This window comes from Lissotriton vulgaris, chromosome 2_1 (assembly GCF_964263255.1).
Source record: "Lissotriton vulgaris chromosome 2_1, aLisVul1.2, whole genome shotgun sequence".
Classification (NCBI taxonomy): domain Eukaryota; kingdom Metazoa; phylum Chordata; class Amphibia; order Caudata; family Salamandridae; genus Lissotriton; species Lissotriton vulgaris.
In genome coordinates this window covers 159,180,936-159,205,446 of record NC_141687.1, presented here as the reverse complement: position 1 = coordinate 159,205,446, position 24,511 = coordinate 159,180,936, and the positions used below count along the sequence as shown (strand labels likewise).

At 45.5% G+C, this 24,511-nt stretch overlaps 1 protein-coding gene across 1 annotated transcript in view; it reads right to left on the bottom strand.

Annotated features, from left to right (window-relative positions):
* Positions 1-5,728: 5,728 nt before the first annotated feature.
* CIDEB (cell death inducing DFFA like effector b) overlaps positions 5,729-24,511 on the bottom strand; it is a 67,471-nt gene continuing 48,688 nt past the window's right edge. Inside the window, exons 4-5 of the mRNA XM_086954633.1 lie at positions 17,777-17,967; positions 5,729-8,390 (exon numbers count right to left, since the gene is read on the bottom strand). Coding sequence (XP_086810759.1) covers positions 8,255-8,390; positions 17,777-17,967 — 327 coding nt within the window. The 3' untranslated portion in view covers positions 5,729-8,254. The remainder of the gene's footprint in view (positions 8,391-17,776; positions 17,968-24,511) is intronic.

The window sequence follows — 24,511 nt, the reverse complement described above, 5'->3', positions numbered from 1 at the left end:
GCACACGCTTCAGGTCGAGGCTTATGGCCGAAATCTGTAAACTTTTAGGGGTACGAAAGATACGTACCTCTGTTTATCACCCCCAGACGGACAGGCTAGTAGAAAGGTACAACCACACCATCAAAAACATTCTCAGGAAAATGGTGTCAGACACAGGATGGGACTGGGACAGGCAGCTACCGCTAACCGTGTTTGCAATCTGAACCCATACCCGGTCCTCCACTGGTTACAGTCCGTTCGAACTGGTGTTCAGGAGGAAACCCCAAACCCTATCAGACATGGAGGCAGAAAGGTGGGAGGATGAGGAAGATGAAGGGAGGGACCTGCTTGAGTATGCAACCCTTCTCAAGGACAGACTGACCACCCTGTGGGAAGAGATCCAACATAATCTAGACACAGCCCAACAAAAACAAGAGAGGGGGTATGACCAACAAACAACCCTGAGGCACTTCTCTGTTGGGGATCGGGTCCTTCTCCTTCTCCCCTCCTTTCACAACAAACTCCTGGCCAGATGGCAAGACCCTTTGTGGTACTGGCCCAGGTTACGCCGGTCACCTATAGGGTAGTGATCCCGCACACAGGGAGGGCAGGCAGGTATACCATGTCAACCTGCTAAAAAAATGGATCGACATACCGGATGCGACGGTCGAACCCGTCGCTACAAACCTGCTGATATCAGACGACCAACCCCTAACCCTTCCTTTCCCACACGAAAAAGCAGTCCTCAATACAATACCTAGGGGCGCCCAGTTACTGTCTGAGCAGTCAAAACCCCTTCTATCTGTGGTAAATGACTCACCCTCATGTCGGTTGCTGCCTTTGAAGTCTTAAATTAATGTTCAAATGGTTATTATGGGTGGGTCTTGACCTTGTGTGGACACAGTGTGGCCAGTGAATAACGTATCCAGATGTCCAGCATGGGGAACGTGCTAGGTCCTGATTGGCTATGAGTTTCCTAACTCATGTGGCATCTGACTTTTTATGTTGTTTTTAGGAGCACTTGTACCTCCTCTGGCCATGTGTGCCATATTTAGGGAAATCTCCCCTGACCATTGTAATGTTGCTGCACCTATCTTTGGGATTGATTGCGAGTTATCTCCCCAAGTGTTTGCCTGCCAGCTATTCACCATCCACCTGTGACCTATCAATCAGTAAGTCGGGGCCTGCTTGACTACATATTTGCAAGTTGAGTTGATGCTGAGTTCAGAATGGGCGATTCTATTATTAAGTACGAGATTTCATTTTAATCGATGAACACTTTGATTTCCATATTAACAAACAGATTTTAAAAGATTCTAAACAGACTTTTAAGGCCTAACTAAAAAGTACACTTTTTTAATTCCTCGTACAACAGGACTGGGGGACTTAACTCAGGCCCTTACAGTTCAGATTAGAAACATTTGGAGACATTGGCAAAAAAATGATAATTTCTTAATAAAGTCAATTGTGGGGTTCTTTGTAGAATCACCTATTGACCAAGTGGTATCAATAAATGCAACGTGTTGTACTCCACTGCTGATCCACCAATGCAGAAAGCTGGCTTTTATATAGTATACCAAAACAAAGTATACTATGTAGAAAGTTCAGACAACCCTTATTGGCTTTAATTAATAATCCTAAAGACTCTCTTTTGTGGTAGTGTGGGCGAGCTGTTTAGATTTATCAGAGGGTAGTGTTAATACATTTGTTGAACACACGATGTCAATAAATGACGCACACACCCAAGGAGTAACTCAAGACCAATTTCAGAAAAATAACATGTATTTTTAAATTTATTTTAACATCAAGAACTTCATAATTGGGTAAGTACTTTTCAGTTTATCAGTTTTTGCGGTAAATAAAAATGTTCATCCATATACTTTTTTACGTGGTAATGCTTTCTACGGAGTAAAAAACATGTACTGGATACAGGTATTTGCAAACTAATCTCAGGGGTCCCCTTTAGGACATAAGGGGCTAGGGGGTCAAAGTCCAAAGAACCACTAGCAGTTCGAGTTTACCTGCCCTGGAGTGTCGGGGTCCAGAGGTGCTGGATGGGTTGGTAGCCTTCTGCACCACACAGTAGGCAAAGAGAGGGGCCACCTAGAAACAACAAGTGGCTTGGTTCATGGGGGTCCTGGGAGCAGGAGAGCACCATCTGTTGTCGTGGACCCGGGCCAGGGAATTTAGGTGCAGAGGGTTTTGGTCGTCTGGCGCCCGGGTGTCAAAGGCACTTACGGTTCTCGGTCTGACCTGCAAAGGGGAACAAAATAGGTAAGCTGGGCCACTCGCTGTGCTGGCCTCTGCAGTGCTGATGTCCCTCGTCATCTGCTTGGTCTCCGTGGCATTGGACTCTGTAATGGACTCAAACTTGGTTGCCTCAAAGGAGTCGGGTACCCCAGGTATTGGTGCAGGGTAGCTCTGGTTGGTCCTGGCTTCTTTTCACTTAGTGGAGAGACCGATATGACCTCTTAGAGAATGGTGATCTCCTCCTGGGCAGCTGCTGCATCGGTGGATCCAGTGGTCAGCAGAACAGTGAACCGGACATTGCAGTCGGTGCCTTCAAGTTGCAGGGAAGTGGCTCCTCCACTTCAAGGGAGATTCTAATGGCATGGGAAAGTGCTGGAGGTCCAGCATGGCTTTTGGAGGATACACAGCTGCAGGACAAGTCTGAATGTTGTGATTATCAGGACTGCATCAGGCAGGCAGGGTTTGGTGCAGAATTCCAGCAGTAGACCGCAGTTCTTGCTTCTTCAGCTCTTCTTGTTCATTCTTCTTTTCAGGTGAATCTGCATTCCTGGTGTCAGGGGGCCATCTACATGCTTAATTTAGGAGTGTTAAGGGGAGTGAAGGATAATAGCCAATGGGCTACTTACCCATGGAGTCACTACACCCCCTAAGTGACCACTTCCTGTGGGGAGTGGGTATAACCCTGTCCCAGGATTCCTGTTTCCACCAATATCAAAATGGTGGAACCCTTCCTTCGTGTGGGAACATCAGGCAGGCCACCTTAGCGGTGAGACCAGCCTGGTAGTGCACCATGCCTAATTTCATATATAATTTCCCACCTGTCCTGGTGCCAGATGGGCCTCAGGACAGGAGGTGGAATCTCTCAGGTATGGGAGAAGCCAGGGTAGCACATCAAAGGTGGCAGAGGTTTTAAAGCCTCTGGCCTTGGCTTGCAGATTTACTAGCCATCCTACTGGAGGAGTTGATAACACATTCTTCCAGAGCAGGCATTATTGCTGACCTCCTGAGAGTGTGGGTTTTCACTGGGAGGAGTTCAGAAATGTGTCTGTGGTGGCAGACTGGAAGGATCTAGTCTGCCCGCAACTAGTAAGGTTTCAGGAGGCACCTCCAAGGTGCCCTCTGGGTGCATGTCATAATAAACCGAGCACTGGCATCATTACAGATTTATTAAGACAATGTGTTTGATACCGGACCCTATAGGTTTCAGTGAAGCCATCATGCTGCTGGGGAACTCGTGATGACCAGTGTCCAGTAGATATACTTAAGATGTCTTCCCTGTTCACTTGTATTATCTAGTAAGTGAACTAGACAGCACAGGAGCATATCTGCTCATGAAGACATGTCTTCACCTGTAGTATAATGCACTCTGCTTGAGGGCTATAAAGCGTGCTGTAGGGGCCACTTACATATATTACATTACATATATTACATGGCACACAGTGAGTGTACCATGTTGTGTTTTCAGGCATGGTTTGTACCATGACACCCGAATGGCAGGCTGTATGCAATTTTTATGGGGGTCCCTTAGGGTGGCATAAGAAAAGCTGTAGCCCTTAGAGACCCTCTTTAGTACCCTTGCCCTCGGTACCAGGGGTATCATTTACTACAGACTTACAGGGGTGCTAAAGTCCATTCCCATTTAATTACAATTAAACTTTACTTGTTTTAGGGGATAGAGCACCAAAGTCTGGTTAGCCGGCCTCAGAACACTGTCAGAGTCAAAAACCAGCATCTAGTAGTCAAAGATGGAGCAACATGTAGGGGGGCAACTGCAACAAAATTAAAGTTTCTGACAACGACACATTAGAGGTTTGAGTTAGACAATCTAAGACAGATGAAAAAGGAAGAGTAGTAAATTGGCAGTGTTGGGGAAATACTCTTGTTGGTGAAGTGGGTCCTGTTCAGTGTTGGCTGTGGTTCAAGAATGTGGGTAGTTGAGTTGTTTTTTAGGTAGATACATGGTTTCAAATTATTGAGTAGTCTTCTATTAGTGTTAAGAAAGGCCTGCAGCTATGGGGTGAATTGAGCACTAGAGAGCAAGAGGATGTTTAGAAGGGATGATAAGGATGCATGGGAGACGGAAACAAGAGTGTTTTAGGCATTATATGTGTTCAGAGTGGGTTTTGGGAGCCATGAATTGAGCTTAATATGTACTTGTTGCTGGATATTTTTCAGGTTGGGTGCAAACCATGCAGGGCTGAATTTCAATGTGGATATTTAAACATTCTTTCATACCATGGGCAGTACGTCAGGCAGACCAAAGGCATTTTGGGAGTCAATCACTTGAGAGTGCAAATAAAATGGTGTGGGAAAGGGCTGGTGAACTACTATCAACACTTGCAAAGCTGTTTAAATGCTGGAGTTACACACATGAGCTGCTGGTGCACTTGGGGAAAATGATTTGGAGAAGCAAAAAGGGTAAGCACTGTTGATATTAGAAAGGATCAGAGGGCAAGAAGAGGTTGTGGTTTGGCACGTCTGTAATGTGGATGGACTTGAATCCAAGCAGGGATTGCTGTAGGGCGAGGAAGCCAGCAGGTAACTGATAAAGCAAGGTGGAAAGTCAGTTGTTAGATGAGGCATTTTTGCAGGGAAAAGAGCATAACTAGGTTGATTCATTCAGCAGCTACCTATGGGGAGAAGCAGTTGTTTCATGTGGTGATGGTGCTCACCTTTTGATGATGGGCATGGAGTTGTATCTGTTACAGGTGTGAGAGATGCTGGTGAAGTTGTTGGGCGTGAAGGTGTAGTAAAGGGGGATAGGGCAGAAAAAGTCCTGCACCAAGGCTTCTTCGGAATTGCAGGATTGAAGATTGTAAGACTCATTTATGAGGCCCTACCGGCACTTTTGCACTACCAGACATCACTTTTTTAAAGTTCCAGTGGCACATTGTGCCACTGGCATAGTTATAAGGCCATGTAAAGCCATGTTATGTGGCTTTTCATGGCCTTATAAATACCTCGATGCGTCAAAAACTTGCGCCTGCTTGAAGCAGGTGTAAGGTGTGATGCACCAGGTGGAAGATAGGCCTGGTTGGCACAGTGCTGGAGTTGCGTCGCGCCCACGACACAACTCCAGCACTGCGCCAACCTTACGACGGCAGATACGACACATCTGCCTATCCTTGCGCCATGGTGCGCAGCATTGTAAATGCGGCATATCCGTGGTGGCGCAACGACGGCATTGCATGTCGCACATTTCTTGGCGCATCCCTGTTGATTTGCAGGGATGCGCCAGGTAACGTAAATCTGCCCCGAGGTGCTTAAACTGCAAGCACATGCTACTGAAGCTGCAAAGGACAAAACAGACGAGTCTGGTGGAAAAGGGTCACTGTATCTCTCAATACATATTTTACTCGAGTTCTGCTTGCAAGCAACAGCCTGTAAACTGATGAGCTTTGCATGTGTTTAACATATATATTTAGGCCGGAGCCGGTAGGTCCTGTACCAATTTAACTAGCTGGGATGAAAACATAGTTATGTCACTTACGGGAAACCATTTGAAGTAATGCCCTTTATTGAGCTCATGTATATTTACAAATGCAACACAATCATTCTTCTCAAGCTTAAATGTAGCATGTTTACAAGCATGCTTACCAATCAATCAAACATCTTCCCTTTTAAAACTGCATATTTTGGAAAGTAATTTTTCGCTGAATACTGGTTTTCTCTCCAGGAACAAAGCCTACTTTATTGATACAGTTATGTAGTGTTTCTACCAACCACCTGATAAGACAGCGACAATTATGCTTTTCATATAGCACACACTGTACGTTGAGAGTTTCCAAACTCTTGGGATTAGGCAGCCGATAAAAGCGATGGTTGGGCCACTGGGAACTCACGCTCAGCAAGACAGATGCCACTTCTCTCATAATGGGGTATATTTACAAGAGATAGCGCCAGAAGAACTGCACTTTTAGCTACCTTCTGGTTGCACAATGCCATTCTCTATATGTATAAAGCAGCGTTAAGCCACTTTTTATGTCTTAATTCTGCCTTGTAAATATGGCCCCTTAACATGCATCACTTATTGTGAAAGGGGTGTGCAATGGGTGTTGCTGTGGGCGTTCCACCACAACACCCATAGCTTTTTGATACTACCTCAGATTTACAAGGATCTGTAAATCTGAGGTAGCGCTAAAGACTAAAGCCATGCAATAGCTGGTGTTAGATTGGCGAAACAAGGAGAACTACTTTCATTTCTCTTTGTTTTTGCTTTTTTCTATGTTTGCTGCATTCTGCAGCACACATAATAGCAAAATGCCATTAACAATTGTTTATGTGCCAGTAGGTGTCCCTTCCTGCACTTAAACAATCATTTAATAATGACAATTTTCTACTTCTATGTGTGCTGCATAACGCAGCACACATAGAAGCAACAAATCGACATTATGGATTGTTTATGTGCTGGAAGGATCACCTTCCTGCACATAACCAATCATTCCCTGCAACGAAGGCACCCTTGCACTAAGGAGTAAGGGTGCCTGCATTGGTGCTAGGCAGCTAATTTTAGCGCTAGCACTAGGGAAAACACAGGGGGGTGCAGTATTGTTGTGAATACGGTGCATCCCAGCGTTTTGGAAATGTCAGAGTGTGGCGCTGCCAAATTTGGTGCAGCTCCGCGCTCCAACATTTCCTTGTTCAAATGCTCCAATGTGCCCAAATGCCAAATGCCTGCCTATCTGGGTGAGAAAATGCATGCAACTCCTGCCAATTTTTTTAAATTAAAAACGACTATGTTTTATCTTTTGCCCTCTTAATAATTCCTGTATTTAAAGCAAGTCCAAAACTAAAATTCGAGGATTTCGGTCTGTAAATTTCCCTCATGAGTTCCAAAATGCTGGCTTCTGTGTGAGAAGCTGCTGGTTTGTGAGTCTGTCAAGGATGGCAATAGAAACTGAAAACCATCCTATGCTTCCCATCTATAAAGGACCATCTTCCTCCATCATATAGAAGAGCAGTGAATGTCATCCTAGTCTGACCATCTAGGAGGGGACCCAAACCCAGATTCCCTCGTCCAGGAGAGCACTGAGGACACTATCCTACTCTTGCCATCTAGGAGAGGAGTAGGCTCAATCCTGCACTCCCTCATCCATGAGTAAGCAATGGATGCCACCCTACTCTCGCTATCTAAGAGAGCAGTGGACCCAATCCCACACACCCTCGTCCAAGAGATGCAGAGGATGCCATACTACTCTCATCATCTAGGAGGGGAGTAGCCACAATACTACACTCCCTGGTCCAGGACAGTGCAGAGGACGTCATCTTTTCTGCCGATTTAGGCAAGTATAGAACCCAATCCCACACTCAATCGTCCACGAAAGAGAAGAGGACACCATCCTACTCTCTCCGTCTTGGGGAGTGGTGGACCCAATTTCACACTCCATGTGTCGAATTGGGTCCACCTTATTCTCTCCATTTAGGAGAGTAACTGAGGCTATCCTCCGGTCCCTCTTCTTTTAGAGACCAATGGGTGTCTCACTACTTTCCCTGATATAGGAAAGGTCTCAACTCTGTCTAGGCTACAGACGTAGCCTCCTATCTGCACTCCCCAGCCAAGGAGAGAATAATAAATAAAATCTCACTCTTCCAACATCCAACATCTAGGAAAATGTAGCAGGGACCCCCATACAGTAAGAGCATAACTGTTTTTGTCACTTTAGCTCATGATGTAGGCCAATCCATTTGGAGGCTAGGCCATATCTTAAAGAAACTAATTTAGACACATTGAATTTATGACATTTGATTAAACTGGAAAAGCATTTGTTATGATGGCTTTGGTCGTCAAAAACTGGAAATGGTGCTGACTTCTGCAAGGATTAAATCAGCAGACATACATCATTGTGAGATATTGAGGGATCAAACCATTAAAAATATTGAACTTGGGCAGGTGAGGGGAGGGTATTTGGGGATGTAAACCAGTTGTAAATAGCAGAATGTGTCTAACTTTAGAAAAAGTCCTCATTTCTGCTCCTTCTGCCAGCAGGTGTACAGAAACCCAGGTCTTTGGTCCAGTTGCCCCTCCTCAATCTTCATACTCGATGATCCTGGATGGCTGCCAGTGCTCTGGGCCCTCGATGAGACGTCTCAGGTAGTTGGAGGCGGTCAGCAGAACATGTCCGGCTCCTTGCATCACTGTTGTGATTACACGCAGGATCTCCCTGGGTGAAGAAATCAGTTGTCAGCACAAAGAGGACATAACATTACTAACAACCATCCCCACCACAACAAGGCAATAAATGACTGACTACTTCCTCCGCTGTAAAGCAAGCCAAAAGAACAATGGCTTCAGGGGCGATACAAGGACAATGTGTTAAGCCGGGAACAGCAATAAAGCAGGGAGTTCTCACTTGCTTATTTCATGGACATGATGGATATTTGTATGTTAAGGCCAGAAAAAAACATTGAGGAAAGGAACAAAAGCTACCATTTCCCCTTCCAAATGAAAACCTAAACCAAGAAACAGGGGCATAACTTCATCTGGGGTGTTTGGAGGTGTTACACCCCTCTAATAAATGTATTCTGTAGTAAATAGTTGTGTACAGGTGTTTTACGTCGGCTGTGGTGAGGTTTTGGTAGGATTTCACTTGGGGTTTTTACATATACATTCAGACAAATCCCCGACCCCCAACCACATACACTCTGCTTTCTGTTTTAAAGGTCTTACAAATTGGTTATTTTACAAAATATGAGTTATAAGTACCCTTCTCAATCTGCACTCCTCTTCCTTCCTACTTCTCCTTAAGGCCCCCCCTCCTGCCCTGGTTCTCATACAATATACTTTAACCAACAGGATTGTTGGGAAATCTAAAGCTCACACTCCCCCCCCCCCCCAGTCAAACTGACCGAGCTACATCCTTGCCAAGAAACACAAGAGTAAAACAATCCAAGTGCACCTGGAAGCCTTCTAGGCAACCCGCTGCCAGAATCTTCATGTTAGACATACAAAGGGACAAGCACCAACTGGTCGACGATGGTTGTGAGTTTTCTATAATATTGTAGTATTTCGGTATTTAGACAACAAACTGTAGAAGTGCTTGCTGTGGTATATAGTAGTAGTACAGGAATACAAGTTCTAAGGTGGTTGGTACTTGTGCGGGATGGTTTTGTTAGCTGTAGTAAATGATGTAGCGTCACTGGATGTGGGTGGTGACATAGAAACTTAGATTACTGGAGGTGATGAAACAGACTTGACTTTGGGGAGCAATGTAGGGTTTCTGACTGTGATGGACAATATAGGATCAGTGGCTGTGCGGATAGCGATGACTGTGTTGGTATGGTTTTGGCTTGTGCTGCCTATGGTGATTGATAAATAGTTGATGGCTACAGGCCAGAGTATAGAAGGGAAGGGTGATGGAAACAGGGTTTCAAGTGCTCTCTGTAGGAGGTGGTCTAGTAGATATGGCATGCTATGTGTGGTGGGGATAATGTAGGAGTCAGAACTATAGGGAATTGTGATGGATTCCTGGTTGTACAAAATGGTGTAATGTTGCAGGCTGTAGGAGATTATATAGATGATCCATCAATTAGGATTTTATGAAAGTTCTGATTGAGGAAGGCAGTATGGACACTCTTGCTATGTGACATGATGGAATAGCGATGGATGAAGGTGAAGTAGCACTGGCAGAGAGGGACGTCTTTGGAGCCCTTCGCCGGGTTTAATTGAGTGATAACTCTGTGGGTAAATGTTGGGAGACAGAGATATGGCCAGAGAAGAATCAGCTATTGCGCTTGTGGTGAGGATTGCCATATTAGTCTTTCCTCTGGGCTAAGTCATAGAAGTGGTTGCTGTTCATGATGAGGTTAATAAATTCACTGTAGGCAGGGGTGTAGAAGACCTGGACTTTGGGGATGATGTAAGAGCCCTGGCTGCAGGAGAATGAGTAGGAATGCTCGCAGTTCAGCTACTGTGCAGTAACCTTGTTGTGGCAGTTGAAAAAGGGGACTATTTTGTGGCATTGAATATGCAAGATGGCTGCCCAGAAAGAAGGACTTCCATCTCTGACTGCAAGTGGGGCTATGAAAAGATGTGAGTGTGTGAATCTGATTGGTATAACATTACAACTATTGGGAAGGTGTGAAGGCTTATGGCTTATACTGCAGCCTGTAATGGAGAGTAAACTTACTCATTTTCTTCAATGACAGTCTCGTGCCCATCCGTTGCAGCATCTACCATCGCCATCAGTATACCTTGATGATGCAGTACTTAGATGCATTTTAATAAGCATACCAGTCTTTCCACATACCCCATCAATTACTCCTGCTGTGCTCAAGTGTGCACACTACTTTAGATCTTAGTATGCCCTTAGTATACCTGTACCGGAGGCCAAATAAACCATAGCATGTTCTCAACTGCAGTTACCAGTATACTCAAGAATAACCTCCAAAGCACCATCTAGTCTCCCCATACACAGTTTCCATTTCTCCCACTGAACCCACATATACACTTTAACTGCAACCCTAAAAACTGGCTGTAGCAGGTAGCAGGCACCAGGCGTTTCCCCGGTGGACCAGCAGGGTCGGGCCTGTTTTGTACCTGTGGGGCGGTTTTGTTATTGGGGGCCGCTTTTGCAGCTGTGCTGGAATATCGGCCCCCTGTAACAAAAGCAGGAGCGATTAATCTCACTAGCACCAGGTGGGTCCGAGCAGCAATCTGCCAGGGCTGATTTCTGCTCCCAGTCTGGCCTTGTCTCCCTTTCAACTCTTAGTACACTTACAGGCAATCTTTAAAAGGAATATGCTACTTACCAGTATGCATCTGTTCTTGGCATGTATGGCTGCTGACATTCATATCTGTGCATAGATCGCCGCCTAGTGTTGGGTCCGGATGATTGCACATTGTTGTCCTGGAAGAGTCTTCTAAGTATCACGAGATAGGTGGCTCCTCCCCTGGACTACAGTGCGCATGGGCATCCTCTCCATGCTCAGATTGTTTTTCGCCATTGTGGCAGAGATGGAGTATAGTACAGTAAGAGATGTCCATGCAAAGAGTGAATGCTACAGCTGCGACAGGCACCGGGGAGGCGGGTGGGCGATATGAATATCAGCAGCCCTACATGCCAAGAACAGATGCATACTGGTAAGTAGCATATTCAGTTCGAGGCATGTGGGCTACTGAATTCATATCTGTGCATAGAATGTATAGCAGTATCTCCCCTAGCGGTGGTTGCCTGTGCCAGCTGCAGCAGTCTGAAAAAGAGTTTTGAGAACAGCCTGCCCTACAGCTGCCTGCTGTTTGGAGTGCAGGTCTACACAGTAGTGTTTGGTAAATGTATGTACGGTTGACCATGTGGCTGCTCTACAAATTTTGTGTAAAAGAATATTTCCCAGGAAAGCCATGGATGCCCCTAGTTTGCGTGTAGAATGCGCCCTAGGGGGAACGGTTAAGGTGCGTTTTGCCTTTAAGTAACATATCTGAATGCACTTAACGATCCATCTGGCTATACCTGATTTAGAAATAGGGTTGCCTTTGTGTTGTGGTGAGAAAGAAACAAACAACTGTTTTGTTTTTCGAAATGCCTTAGTTCTATCTATATAATAAAGCAGAGCTCTTTTGACATCTAGAGTATGCAAGGCCCTTTCAGCAACTGTCTGTGGGTTTTGAAAGAACACCGGCAGGTCTATTGTTTGATTTATATGGAAATGGGATACCACTTTTGGCATGAATTTAGGGTTTGTTCTGAGAACTACTCTATTTGCATGTACTTGAATGAATGGCTCCTGAATAGTTAGGGCTTGCAGCTCACTAACTCTTCTAAGTGAAGTAATGGCAATAAGGAAAGCCACTTTCCAAGTAAGAAATTGTAGTTCGCATGAGTGTAGTGGTTCAAAAGGTGGTCCCATAAGTCTGGTTAAAACTATGTTTAGATTCCAGACTGTTGAAGGTGGGTGCCTTGGGGGAATTACTCGTTTAAGTCCCTCCATAAATGCTTTAATTGCTGGCACTCTAAATAGTGAAAGGTGTTGCCTGTTTTGGAGATGTGCTGCTAACGCAGCTAGATGTATCCTGATGGATGAGTAGGCTAAATTGCAACGTTGTAGGTGCAAGAGATAGCAAATGATGTTCTGTGTCGAAGCGTCTAATGGGTTTATGTCATTGTTACTGCAATAAATGACGAATCGTTTCCACTTAGCCGCATAATATGCCCTGGTAGTGGGTCTTCTTGCCTCTTTGATAATATTCATGCACTCTGGAGGCAAGTTCAGGTATCCAAACTCTAGGATCTCAGGAGCCAGATCGCCAGGTTCAGCTGTTGCGGGTCTGGGTGTTGGATTTCGCCACTGTTCTGAATTAGAAAACTGAATGTTAGTCGCAGTCTTTGATGAGGCACCACTGACAGTTCTAGGAAAGTCGTGTGCCATGGTTGCCTCGCCCATGTGGGAGCAACTAGGATAAGCGTCAGCGAATGTTGGCGCATTTTGCGTGCCACTAGCGGTATTAATGGAGCTGGGGGAAAAGCGTACGCAAATTTGCCTGACCAGTTCATCCATATCGCATTGCCCTGCGACTGCGGATGTGGGAACCTGGCAGCAAAGTACTTGCATTTTGCGTTTTCTCTTGTGGCAAACAGATCTATCTTCTGTTGTCCCCATTTCCGGAAGAATGGTTGGAGCACATTGGGGTGAATCTCCCATTCGTGCATCTGTTGACTGTGCGTGCTGAGCAGGTCGACTATCTGATTGTCTTTGCCTGGGAGGTGTTCTGCCATAAGAAACATGTTCCTTTGAATGGCCCATTTCCTACTTGCTTTGAGACAGATGCGACAGCTGTGGGGAGTGTGTTCCTCCTTGTTTTTGAATATAATACATCGCTGTCATGTTGTCCGTCCGGATCAACTCAGTTTTGTTGCATAAGTGTTTTTTCAATGCTTTCAGTGCTAGGAAGATCGCCATCAACTCCAGAAGGTTGATGTGCATCTTTTTCTGTTGTATAGTCCATAGCTCCTGAACTGTGTAATGCAGGACATGGCCTCCCCAGCCTAGCAGGGATGCGTCCGCTGTCATCACTATTTGTGGGACAGGCTCTTGGAACAGTCGTCCTTTGCAAAGGTTTTGTGGATTCCACCAATGCAGAGAGTTGTATGCTCGACTGGTCACCAACACTAGGTCCTGTAATTGCCCTTGAGCCTGGTTCCACTGCCTTGCTAGGCACTCCTGAAGCGGACGCATGTGTAACCTGGCATGAGGGACTATGAATATGCACGAGGCCATCATGCCTATGCGTTGCATAAACACTCGAGCTGGCAATGAGTGTTGGAGTCTGAACCTTTGGATTAATGTTTTCATTCCGTTTATTCATGCTGCGTTCGGATATGCCTTTGCTGCTAGTGTATCTATTGTTGCTCCCAGGTACTGTTGGACGTGGGAGGGTTGCAGGTGCGACTTCGGGTAGTTTAGCGAGAAGCCTAGGCTGTGCAGGAGCTGAATGGTCTTTGACATGTGGCTGGCACATTGCTGGGCTGATGGCGCATGTGTTAGCCAATCGTCCAGATATGGGTACACATGAATGTGTTGTCTCCTGAGATGTGCCGCCACTGTTGCTAGGCATTTGGTGAACACCTGTGGAGCTGTTGTTACACCGAATGGTAGGACTTTGAACTGGTAGTGCTGTCCTTGAATAGTAAACCTTAGATACTTTCTGTGAGCAGGGTGTATTGATATATGAAAGTATGCGTCTTTGAGGTCTAGAGTTGCTAGGAAGTCTTCCTGGCGAAGCAGTGGTAAGACTTGTGGGAGAGTGAGCATATGAAAGTGCTCTGACAAAATGTACAGGTTGAGGGGCCTGAGGTCTAATATTGGTCTGAGAGAACCGTCCTTTTTAGGAATGAGGAAGTATAGTGAGTATACTCCCATTCCTTGGTGTTGGAGTGGGACTGGTTCTATGGCCCCTTTTTGCAGCATACTGATGACCTCTTGCTGCAGTAATGTTATATGTTCCTGCGACATTGGACGGTGCACGGGTGGTATGTTGGGTGGTGTTGACGTGAGTCCTAGGGAATAGTCATGTTGGATAATTTGCCTTACCCACCTGTCTGTAGTGATGTTTAACCAGACTGGCAGGAATTGTTGTAATCTTCCCATGACCGGTGTTATATGGTCTGGGGGTAGTGCCAAGAAGTCACTGTTTGGTGTTAGTGGAGGATCTATTGGCATTGCCTCCACGACCCCTGCCCTTGGTATTATTTCCTCTGTATCCATCCCAGTTGTGTTTTTATTGTATGTGGGTTGCGTATTAGTTTTGCAAGTGGAGGATTGCTGCAATGTGTTACCTCGCGCTCCTCCTCTATAACTTGAGCGATGAAAGGAGCCTCTGTGTTGTTGGGACTGAAGGGCTCCCATGGACTTTGCTGTTTCGGTGTCCTTTTTCATTTTGTCCAGAATTGAGTCAACTGCTGGGCCAAACAAGAAATTTGGATTTATAGGCTTGTTAAGAATTGTGGCCTGTACTTCATTTTTTAATCCAGATATGCGAAGCCATGCGTGCCTTCTAAGCAGTACACTTGTGTTAATAGATCTGGCAGCTGTATCTGCCGCGTCTAGAGCACACTTAATGGAGGCATTGGTGATGAGCTTTCCTTCTTGTATAAGTTCATCTGCCTGCTCTTTGTAAGGCTCGGGTAAGTATTGGAGAAGTCCCTCTAAAGTATCATAGTGTGCCCTGTCATATCTGGCCAGCAAGGCCTGTGTATTGGTTATTCTCCATGAGTTTGCTGCTTGAGCTGCTACTCTTTTGCCTGATGCTTCTAAAATCTTAGACTCCTTGTCAGGAGGCAGAGCCTCTCCAGTTGTTTGTGAATTTGCACGCTTTTGTGCGTTGTATACCACCAATGAGTCTAAAGGTGGTTGTCCCCAGATGTATGTAGGGTCTAGTGGTGCAGCCCTATACTTCTTCTCTATTCTAGGGTTGATGACATGTGCCCTAGCAGTGTCTTTGAAGATGTCATTTGGGTGCTTTAGGTCACCCTTTAACATGGGGAGGGATTTGACACTTCTGATGTTGCCAGCGTATCAAATAGAAAGTCTTCTTCTATAGCATCAGAATGCATGTCTACATTATGGTAGCTTGCAGCTCTGTCTATTAAGGAGTTAAAAGCCACTGTGTCTTCTGTGGGTGATGGTTTAGCTGGGTGTATAGTAGGGTCTGTAATGGGTAGAGCCCCCTCATTGTCTGGCTCACCTCCACCCCCCATGGTTGTGTATTGGGGTCTACATATGGGTTTTGTATATCTCCAAAACTGCATCTGCATCCTGATCTACATCTTGGTTGTAATCAGAGTGTGCAGGTGAGTATGGTGTGTATGGAGTAGCAGGCATAGCTGGAGATAGGTTGGAAAAGAATAGGAGAGGTAGCACAATCTCTCTTCTTTTTGAGTGGAATTTTAGAAAAGCCTTCACTAGGCACTGGTCTTTTCTTCCTTTTATAAACAGTCACTTTCCCAGTATTTGGGTCAATATATAGTTTTGACTGATCTTCTGTGGATGGGTCTGGATGGATGATCTCCTCTTCCACAGTCTTTTGCCTTGGCACCGTAGTTTTTGGTTTGACCTTCTTCGGTTCGATGCCTTAACTCAGTTCAACCGCTTTTGGTGCCTGGATCGGTTATTGAGGCTTGCCGACAGGTTTTGTCGGTCCGACGTCCCTTACAGGTTTCACCACTGTTTTCGGACCAAGCGGTTTCGACGGTTCGCTAACCTTTTTAGGTGGTAGAGTTGTCTTCGGAGCCTGCGGCTTTGGCTCAATGCCCCTGTTTGGATCGATGGGCTTCGGCTCGACCGATTTTGGTGTGGTCTACCTTAGGTTTCGGTTTCGGTTCGATGACCGCCTTGGGCGTAGCCCTTTTGCCTTCATCGACAGGCTTCTTTCCTTTTTCGACAGTCAAATTCGATTTAGTCGAGTCGACGGGCTTTGGCTTCGTGGTCAATTCAGCGGCCTTTGGGTTCGAGGTCAATTCAACGACCTTTGGCTTCGAAGGTGTTAATGGAACGGTGGCCTTCGGGTCAGCGCCCTTTGGCTTTATCACCTTCGGTTCGACGACGTTCGGTCCGAAGACTGTCGTGTCGATGAGTTTCGGTTTCGATGGAACCGGCCTTGGATTACGTGCTTCAGAAGGCTCTTTTTGTATGTTCTTAGCCGGGCGGTATGGCGGGGCTGTAGAACCAGTACCTTGATCTTGGCTAAGGCCTGTTGGATATGCCTCGACCTGAGTCTCTGATATCGGTGTAGTGTCTGTATGGGGCGATGTACTCACGGTTCGCCCCTCTTCGTCATCGGAGTCGTCTTCGACAGCTATGATATCTTGTTCGTATTCTTCGACATCGACGATCTGTTCTTCGTCGTCGATATAATATTCAGAGTCGTGCTCGGAGAATTGATCTCCCTCTTGATCCGAGTCTTCGGCGCCAACCAGTTCTTCCTCGTCGTCGAAGATATTCTTGGGCTCTGGTGCCGACCTCTGCATTTCTTGCCTTGCCGCCCGTCGATTCCGGATCGTCTTTTTGGACCGGAACTGGGCACAAGCTAGGCAATTGTCTTCATTATGATCTGGAGACACACTGGATGTTTATCGATGTGCGGGAACTTCGAGTTGCACTGCGGGCAGTACTTGAATGGGCTTCGTTGCATCGACCGTCGGTCCACATAGCGTCGAGAAGGCCTAACGGCCCGATTCAGCGACCGGAGTGCAAACTAATGGTAAAGAAGGTTATCGGTACCGATCGCGAACAATACCGATGAAACCGAAGGCCTTTTGGCCTTTAGAAAAGTTTATCTTGATTCCGAACTTGGAGTGCTGGAAAGTACATCTGAACCCAAGGATGTATGACGGTACAACGCGTACCGTCACAACGCATACCTTTACCACGCGGCCATGACAACGCAAGTCGTTACCACGGCTTGCGTTGGGGGCGCGGATTTTGAATAGTATAATTTACTATTCTAACACCAGTCCCCGTGGACCCTAGGGAAGGTGTTGGGATAGTAAATTAACTATTTGTAATCCTTTAGCGCCCTCCAGCGCAAGTCGTGGTAACGACTTGCGTTGTCACGGCCGCGTGGTAAAGGTACTGCGTTGTAAAAACATTGTGGTAAACGATGTTTACCGAACCCAATGGCGGAAAAAAACAATCTAAGCATGGAGAGGATGCCCATGAGCACTGTAGTCCAGGGGAGGAGCCACCTATCTCGTGATACTTCGAAGACTCTTCCAGGACAACAATGTGCAATCATCCGGACCCAACACTAGGCGGCGATCTATGCACAGATATGAATTCAGCAGCCCACATGCCTCGAACCAGCCTAATTTCTCTCTCCAATTTCCACACCGCTAAAACCAAGTCTTTTAGACCTCAGTATGCTTAGGTGTAGGGTACACCACAGCCTAACACAGTTTAACACTACACTACACAAAACATGCACTGTCTCCTGCAGTAAATGATAACAATATACCCCTTCAAGGTCAGTTTACTAATATATCACAGCTTTGGGAAAGTTTACTGTTTACTGTTGCATTATCTGTGAGGTGAGGTGGTCTTTACAAGTGGTCCTTACCTAAGCACCTTCTTGGGACCCAGGCAGCGGAAATCACAGCTCATGGAGTAGAGCCCGTAGAAGGTGGCCTTGATGTTCAGACTGCCGAAGAGATCCCGTGGATTCAGCCTGTAGATGTCGAAGGTGATACGTGCAATGTCCTTACTGTTCCGAGGCTTTTCCTTGTTCAAGGAATACGAGAGAACCCCATTCTGGGAGAAGTGGGAGAAAACAATAACATTTAGCTTCTCAGAATTCTACGGTACATTCCTGTAATCCAATATAGCCTCAATATCTGATGCTGAAAGAACAGAACTTAGCAGGAGAAATGGACACTGGTCTGGTTGATATAGATATCTTTGTCTCTAGATTTTACTCGCCCCAATCTCAGACGCATTAACGTCAGGCAGGTAGTACACCCATCACGGCAACGTTTTTAAGATACCATCTGATTACGTAACTACTGGATATCTAGTGTGGATCTATTTCTCCTGGACAAAGATCAGAGGATGTACACATCATGAAAGTGTTGCTGTGAGTAGCAAGAGTATGACTTCCAGAGGCTTAATCAAATCTAAATCCTTAGTTTTGGGCGTAACTAGGTTTAAAATGTTAATCTTGATTATTAAGAGGGAGCTTATCTCTCTCCTCCTTATAAAGCAAGTATAAATAATTTTATAAGCATAATTATAATATTCGAGCTACAGTTATGTCTGATCAGGAAACTGAAACCCCTGAAATTTCACAGACACAATCTAATGAAGTCCTGATTCAAAGAATAATACAGCAAGAGATGCACTCTTGCATATGTGAGACCCTAGAGCAGGCTCTGAACAAGCGATCGCCCACCTCCTACGACGAGGACAACCACAGTCCAGAAGGTGGGGAGCCAGCTCTGGAGTGGTGGAGCAGAAACATTTTAAGGCATGGGCAAAGTGGGGCCCACTGATAGAGCCAGCTCTGTTCTGCAAAGAGCCCTGCCCTGATGACCTTGCCCTAATTCTTAAACAGACAGTTTTAAGTACTGTTTTTCTTTCATTTACGTTTTTTTTAACAACTGTTTTTATTACGTTTTTTCTTCATAATAAACACATACCAGGCACAGATTATTTTGTTAAACTGCGACACGCAACGATAACTGACTAAAAGAGGAAGGATATTTCTGATATTCGTGTCATTTGTATCTTTCTGTGTCCAATGAATCCATTAAAGTTGCAGAGCGAATTATACCACTTTTTTGACATCTTTTATATCTTGCCTAGCGTCAGGTACATTGTCTTGGGTATATGTCTGTGGTGTCAGTGATGATTTTCCTAATACGTTTTACCCTGTGCAACTGCGCTGTGCCTGTATTTGTCAGATGTGCTCCATAACTGTGGAGGAGTGGTGTTAACAACTGTGGCAAAATAATGCTTAACAGGTTAGGGATCTCAACTGTGAGGCTGGCGCTCAGGTACCCTGGGAGCTACTATCTTGGCGTTAATGACTGTCATTTGCGCTCTGGCACTAGTTGCTAGCTTGGCCTAGGGTATGTTCATGGTTGCACTTATTCGGTGGGTTGGAATTCTTTACCTCACTTCTTTCCGCTTCTCCTTCCCGCGTGCTCTCCTCTATGGTATGCGCTCTTGAGGGTTATAATCTAGAGGAGTCTGAGAGGGAGTGGCATTCCCTTGTGTGTGGGTCAATGCAATTAGAATTACATCCCAACTTGCACCGAGGGGGATCTTGCGGATCCCAAGCGTGTCCTCGTATCTGAGTGCAGTGCTTTCTGCTTTGGCCCAGTTTAGCATGGAGCGTCTCCACATTATTATGAGCGGCCGGTCAGGGTCCTTCCATCTTTTTGTGATTAGCCTTTTTGCTACTGCAAACCCTAGATCTAAAAATCTAGACGTGGTTTTATTTTGACGGCTTCTATGGTATAAATGCAGAAGATATATGTGCGACATGTGCAGTGCACCAGCGCGTCGGCTACTGCCGACCAATAGTCTATTAATGTGGGGCACTCCCATAGCATATGTAGCAAGTCCGCATCTAAATGCATACATCTGGGGCATTTGGTGTCTTGGCATCTAAAGTATTGATTGATCTTCGCTGGCGTGAGGTACGCTCTATGGATGATATAGAATTGTATTCGTCGTAGGCACGCATTCCTTGGAACCTGAGTTGAGCTCGCCAATACCGAGGCCCATTCCGTGTCTGTGAGCAGGCGTCCTATGTCTGCCTTCCGATGCTGGCAGAGGTCCGATAGGTTTGCCTCCGTGTGATGCCTGAGGGATGCTGCAAGCCATTTGACAATGTGCACACCTTGACCCATACCATGTAGGTATTGTATAACATAACATAACATGTGTATTTGTAAAGCGCATATTCACCCAGAGGTATCTTGGCGCTGAATAACAGCTGTTTATTGTTACCCAACTCAATGGTTGGTGAGGTGTGTCTCTGGTTCGGCAATCACGGCTCCCCATTCAGCTGTTATCGACGCTAGTAGGGAGCGATGCAGTAGAAATTGCCCAGTATGTAATTAGTCTTACTCCATTAGCGTTGTATATGGGACTAGTGTGCCCTCTCGCTATAGATGTCCTAAATTCTGGCAGTGTGCCAGCTTCTGAGTTTGGCTGCTATGGCTACTGTTTGACCTCTGGGTGTTCCCTCCAGAGGTAGTGCTGGAGCGTAAAGTGTGGTTTTGCGGGTGATATACAGTGCTCTACAGAAGCTCTTGTAGGCCACATTCAGCAGTAGTGAGTCCAGCGGCTTGGCTTTTGAACAACGGTGGAATATTACTGCTAGCTCCGTGATCTGTAGGGAGGGTTGTGTGGTTGCTGTGTCTCCACTGTGACGATACGCAAACCATCTGGTAACCCATTGCATTTGGGCTGCTAAGTAGCACTGTTCCAAGTGTGGAACTGCCAGGCCACCCTGGTCACCGGTAAGCAGAGTTTGCTGATCGCCACCCTGTGTCTAGATTTTCCCCATATGAAGGCTTTTACTAATCTTTCGAGGGGCCGGAAGAAGGATGAAGGGATGTAGTGTGGGAGATTTGTGAAATGATACAAAAACCTGAGCAGTTTTACCATTTTTACTATGGGCACTTTCCCTGTCACTGATAGTGGGAGCATGTCCCAAAACGTCATCTGGGAACGGACTGTGGTCAGTGCTCTGCCCAGGTTTCCATCTTCCAAGTCTTTTGGGCTTCTGTATATGCGGCTGCTCAGGTAGCGGAATGTGTATGCGCACCAACGGACACGTGTTCCGTCGAGCGCATACTCTGGGTCACCGCATTGTTCGCTGAAGGGATATAGACAGGATTTAGTGCAGTTTACTCGTAGTCCTGATATAGAAGCAAGTTTTCCAGTATGGTTGCTAATCTCTGTGGTATGCAGTGGATGTCTCATATGTATATCAGAAGATCGTTCGCGTACAAAGATATTGTGTGTGTGCCAACTCCTAGCGCAATGCCGTCTGGTATCTCGGTGCTTATTGCTTCCGCTAGTGACTCAATTGCCATTGTGAAGAGCAATGGAGACAGAGGGCAGCCCTGTCTAGTCTCTCTGCACACTCCCACAAGGACGGATATGTAGGGGCCGGTTTTAGCTCTCGCAGTAGGGGCACTATACAGTACCTTCACCATGTTGAGCAAAGACTCCCCCAGATGATATTTGTCTAGTGCGACAAATAGGAATCCCCACTCCAGGGAGTCGAATGTCTTCTCCAGGTCAAATATAAGGTAGCCTGCTCTTGGTCATTGGGTATGCGAATACTTGGCAATCCTAAAGAAGCCCCGAAGGTTTAAGAAGGTGCTTCTTCACAAAAGGATCCTTTTTAAACTCCTTGTTACTGTCTTTAAAGCCACCAAGAACACAGGCCCCTCCTACCTTGCCAAGCGCTTCCCTCAGTACATTCCATCGCGCTGCCTGAGGTCATCAGGAGCCAATCTGGTTATTATACCCAGGTTTAAGCTCAAAATGAAAGGTGGAAAAACCTTTTCATTTCTGGCGGCTAAGGCATGGAACGGCCTTCCCTTTGACCTCAGGCACGCCCCCTCAGAAAGCCTTTTCAGGAAACTTCTGAAGACATGGATTTTCCTTCAGCCTGACTCTTTGGTCCTCGCAGCCATATGATTCCTGTTCCCACCAAGCTGGTCTCTTCTGATTGCTTCTGATTGCTCAGCGCCAAGATGCTCCTTCCGGAGCGATAGTCGCGCTATATAAAAATCAATAAATATCAAATATCTCGAGGATATGACCCCGTTTTGGTTATGGTGACCCAAGGAGGGGACCACCTGCGCCAGTCTATTTGCCAAAAGCTTTGCTAGTACTTTGAATCTACGTTAAGTAGGGCGAGCGGCCTTTCCTTCCATTTACTTTTAATGTGGGTGATGTGTGAGTCTATTACAGACGTTTTGCAGAGAAATTATGTGTTTAAGGTTAATGCAGCGTTCATATAAAAGTGTCCTTTAGGTCAAAACAGGACCTCACATATAAGAAATGGGAGGGTGTCACAGTGATTATTTCCAGTAATATTATTGAGCTGCTGCTGTGTTACACTATTGAAAACACTCATTACTATCACTGAATCTCGAATTTGAACGGGTGTGTCTGTGCACTTTCAGTGACGTGGCCAAAGAGGGCATGAAAGAGCTGAAATTGGATCATGAATTCAAAATTGTCCCAAACAGGGGCCTCCAAAACACGTTTGGTCCATGATGGCCCACAAAATCCCTAAGTTGCCCTGGGTGGGGGCCGTTTTTGTTACTTGGGACTGCCCCTTACCCCCCGGGCTGGTCTGATTTAACTGCCAGGGCTGGCTTGCGTTCTCAGTCTGGCTGTGCCTCCACCCACTCCTCCACGCATGTGGATGGGCCACTTTCTAGTAGGATTCTCCCTTGCACTTCCCATACCCACATTTTCTAAAGATTGCCTCCAAAGGACAGAAATGTCGTTTTAATAAACAGAATTCAATCTCCATTGAGCATAATACAGAGAGAGCGAAGCACGTGCATCATCTACATTCGTAATAGACAAGCATATAGTTTGCACTAAAAAAAGTCAATCCTGAATTGAATTCATTCTGGTCTAGTGATAATAAAATTCAAAGGAGATTGTGTGTATATCGTCACTGCAGAAAATGTCTTTGTAGAGCCTATCCTACAAGCATGTAAATATTTTAGGTTTTTACTTCATACATCTTATTGACTCAATGCTCAAAAGTTGGCACCTGTGTATATTATTGCCTCTGTTGTGCTCTAGTGATCTTGCAATAGGCATTGCCGTAAAAATAAATTTACTCATTATCCGAGTTCACCCGGATATTTGTAATTCAAAGCCCAATTAAGTTATAAATTGACTTGGGGGTCTTATGTATCAATTCTTTTTCAGATGAAAACACTCCTAATTGGTGTTTGTGACCGCAATAAAAAATAAAAAATTACGATTTCCGTTTTAGGAGTGGCCCTGTATTTACCGCCCACAGCGGCCTGATCGAAGAACATAGTGGTGAATTTCTTATAATGGTGTTGTAAATTGTGTATAGTTCGAGTTGACTCCATGTTAGAACCGTGCTGGCCATCTTCAATAGTAAAAACAAAGATACAGTGTGGATAATATCTCGGCATGATAGCCGGTTGATGTAGATGCAGCGGCTGTGTGGGTTTCAGTACACTACACATGAAGTGAGCGTCAAGCAAGTAGTCAGTCACTGCGGTCTTTTGGGCAGTATCATACTATAAAAATGAAAATAAAAAGGAAACACACTCATTTTCAGATGGATGTGCACATGTGATCAGACATATGTCGTCACTTACAGGGCAAGAGAGCCAATGACTGAAGTAGACTGACCAATTACCCATGCTTTAAGCTGTCAGGGAAAATGACACCCATACAGACCAGTGGCAGGAACGAGCAAACCAAATGCCCCTTTCTTAATTTAAATAGATGCATATTTGTATCAGTGTGTGTGTGTGTGTGTGTGTGTGTGCGTGTGTGTGTATATATATATATGTATATATATATATTTTTTTAAATTATTATTATTGTTTACAAGAGTACGTTAGACAATTAAGCCTGTTGGGCCTTTCAAAGAGATTCTAGCAAGAAATATCACAGTTGAAATCTTGAACCGTAAGGTGCATTATAAGGGGTAATCGGTACATGAAAACTGTAACCTGTGACATTTTAAATAACAGAAAGAAATCTGAAGGGTTTAGCAGGGAGCAATAACAATCCATCTGTAAAGGCCGATTGGCGTTAACAGCTGTTTCAGAATAAATAAATCTGGTCTACTGCCTTTGTCCTGCACACAGATAATCCACCTTCCTCCCTTCACTTTACAACCAAAGCACACCATCTGCAGAGTCCCTCAAGGCTCATCCCTCAGTCAAACCCTCTTCAACATCTACATGTTGCCACAAGCAGACATCGTCAGAACCCAAGAAATCAACATCAACATACTACGCTGACTACCCCCAGCTCATCCTATTGCTCTCAGCCGAGCACACCAAAACGAAGGCCAACTTCCACAACTGCATAAAGAACGTCTTAGCCTGGATGAAGGACAACATTCTAAAGCTCAACACTGACACAACCAAAGTGATGATTTTAGGCAGCCACACCTCCCTCTGGAATACCGCCTGGTGGCCATCAGACCTCAGACCCACTTCCACATCGAAAGTCTACACCTGCAACCTTGGCATCATCCAGGATAGACAACTGTCCACGAAACAGAAAGTCAACGCTATCTTCTCAGCCTTCTTTTACA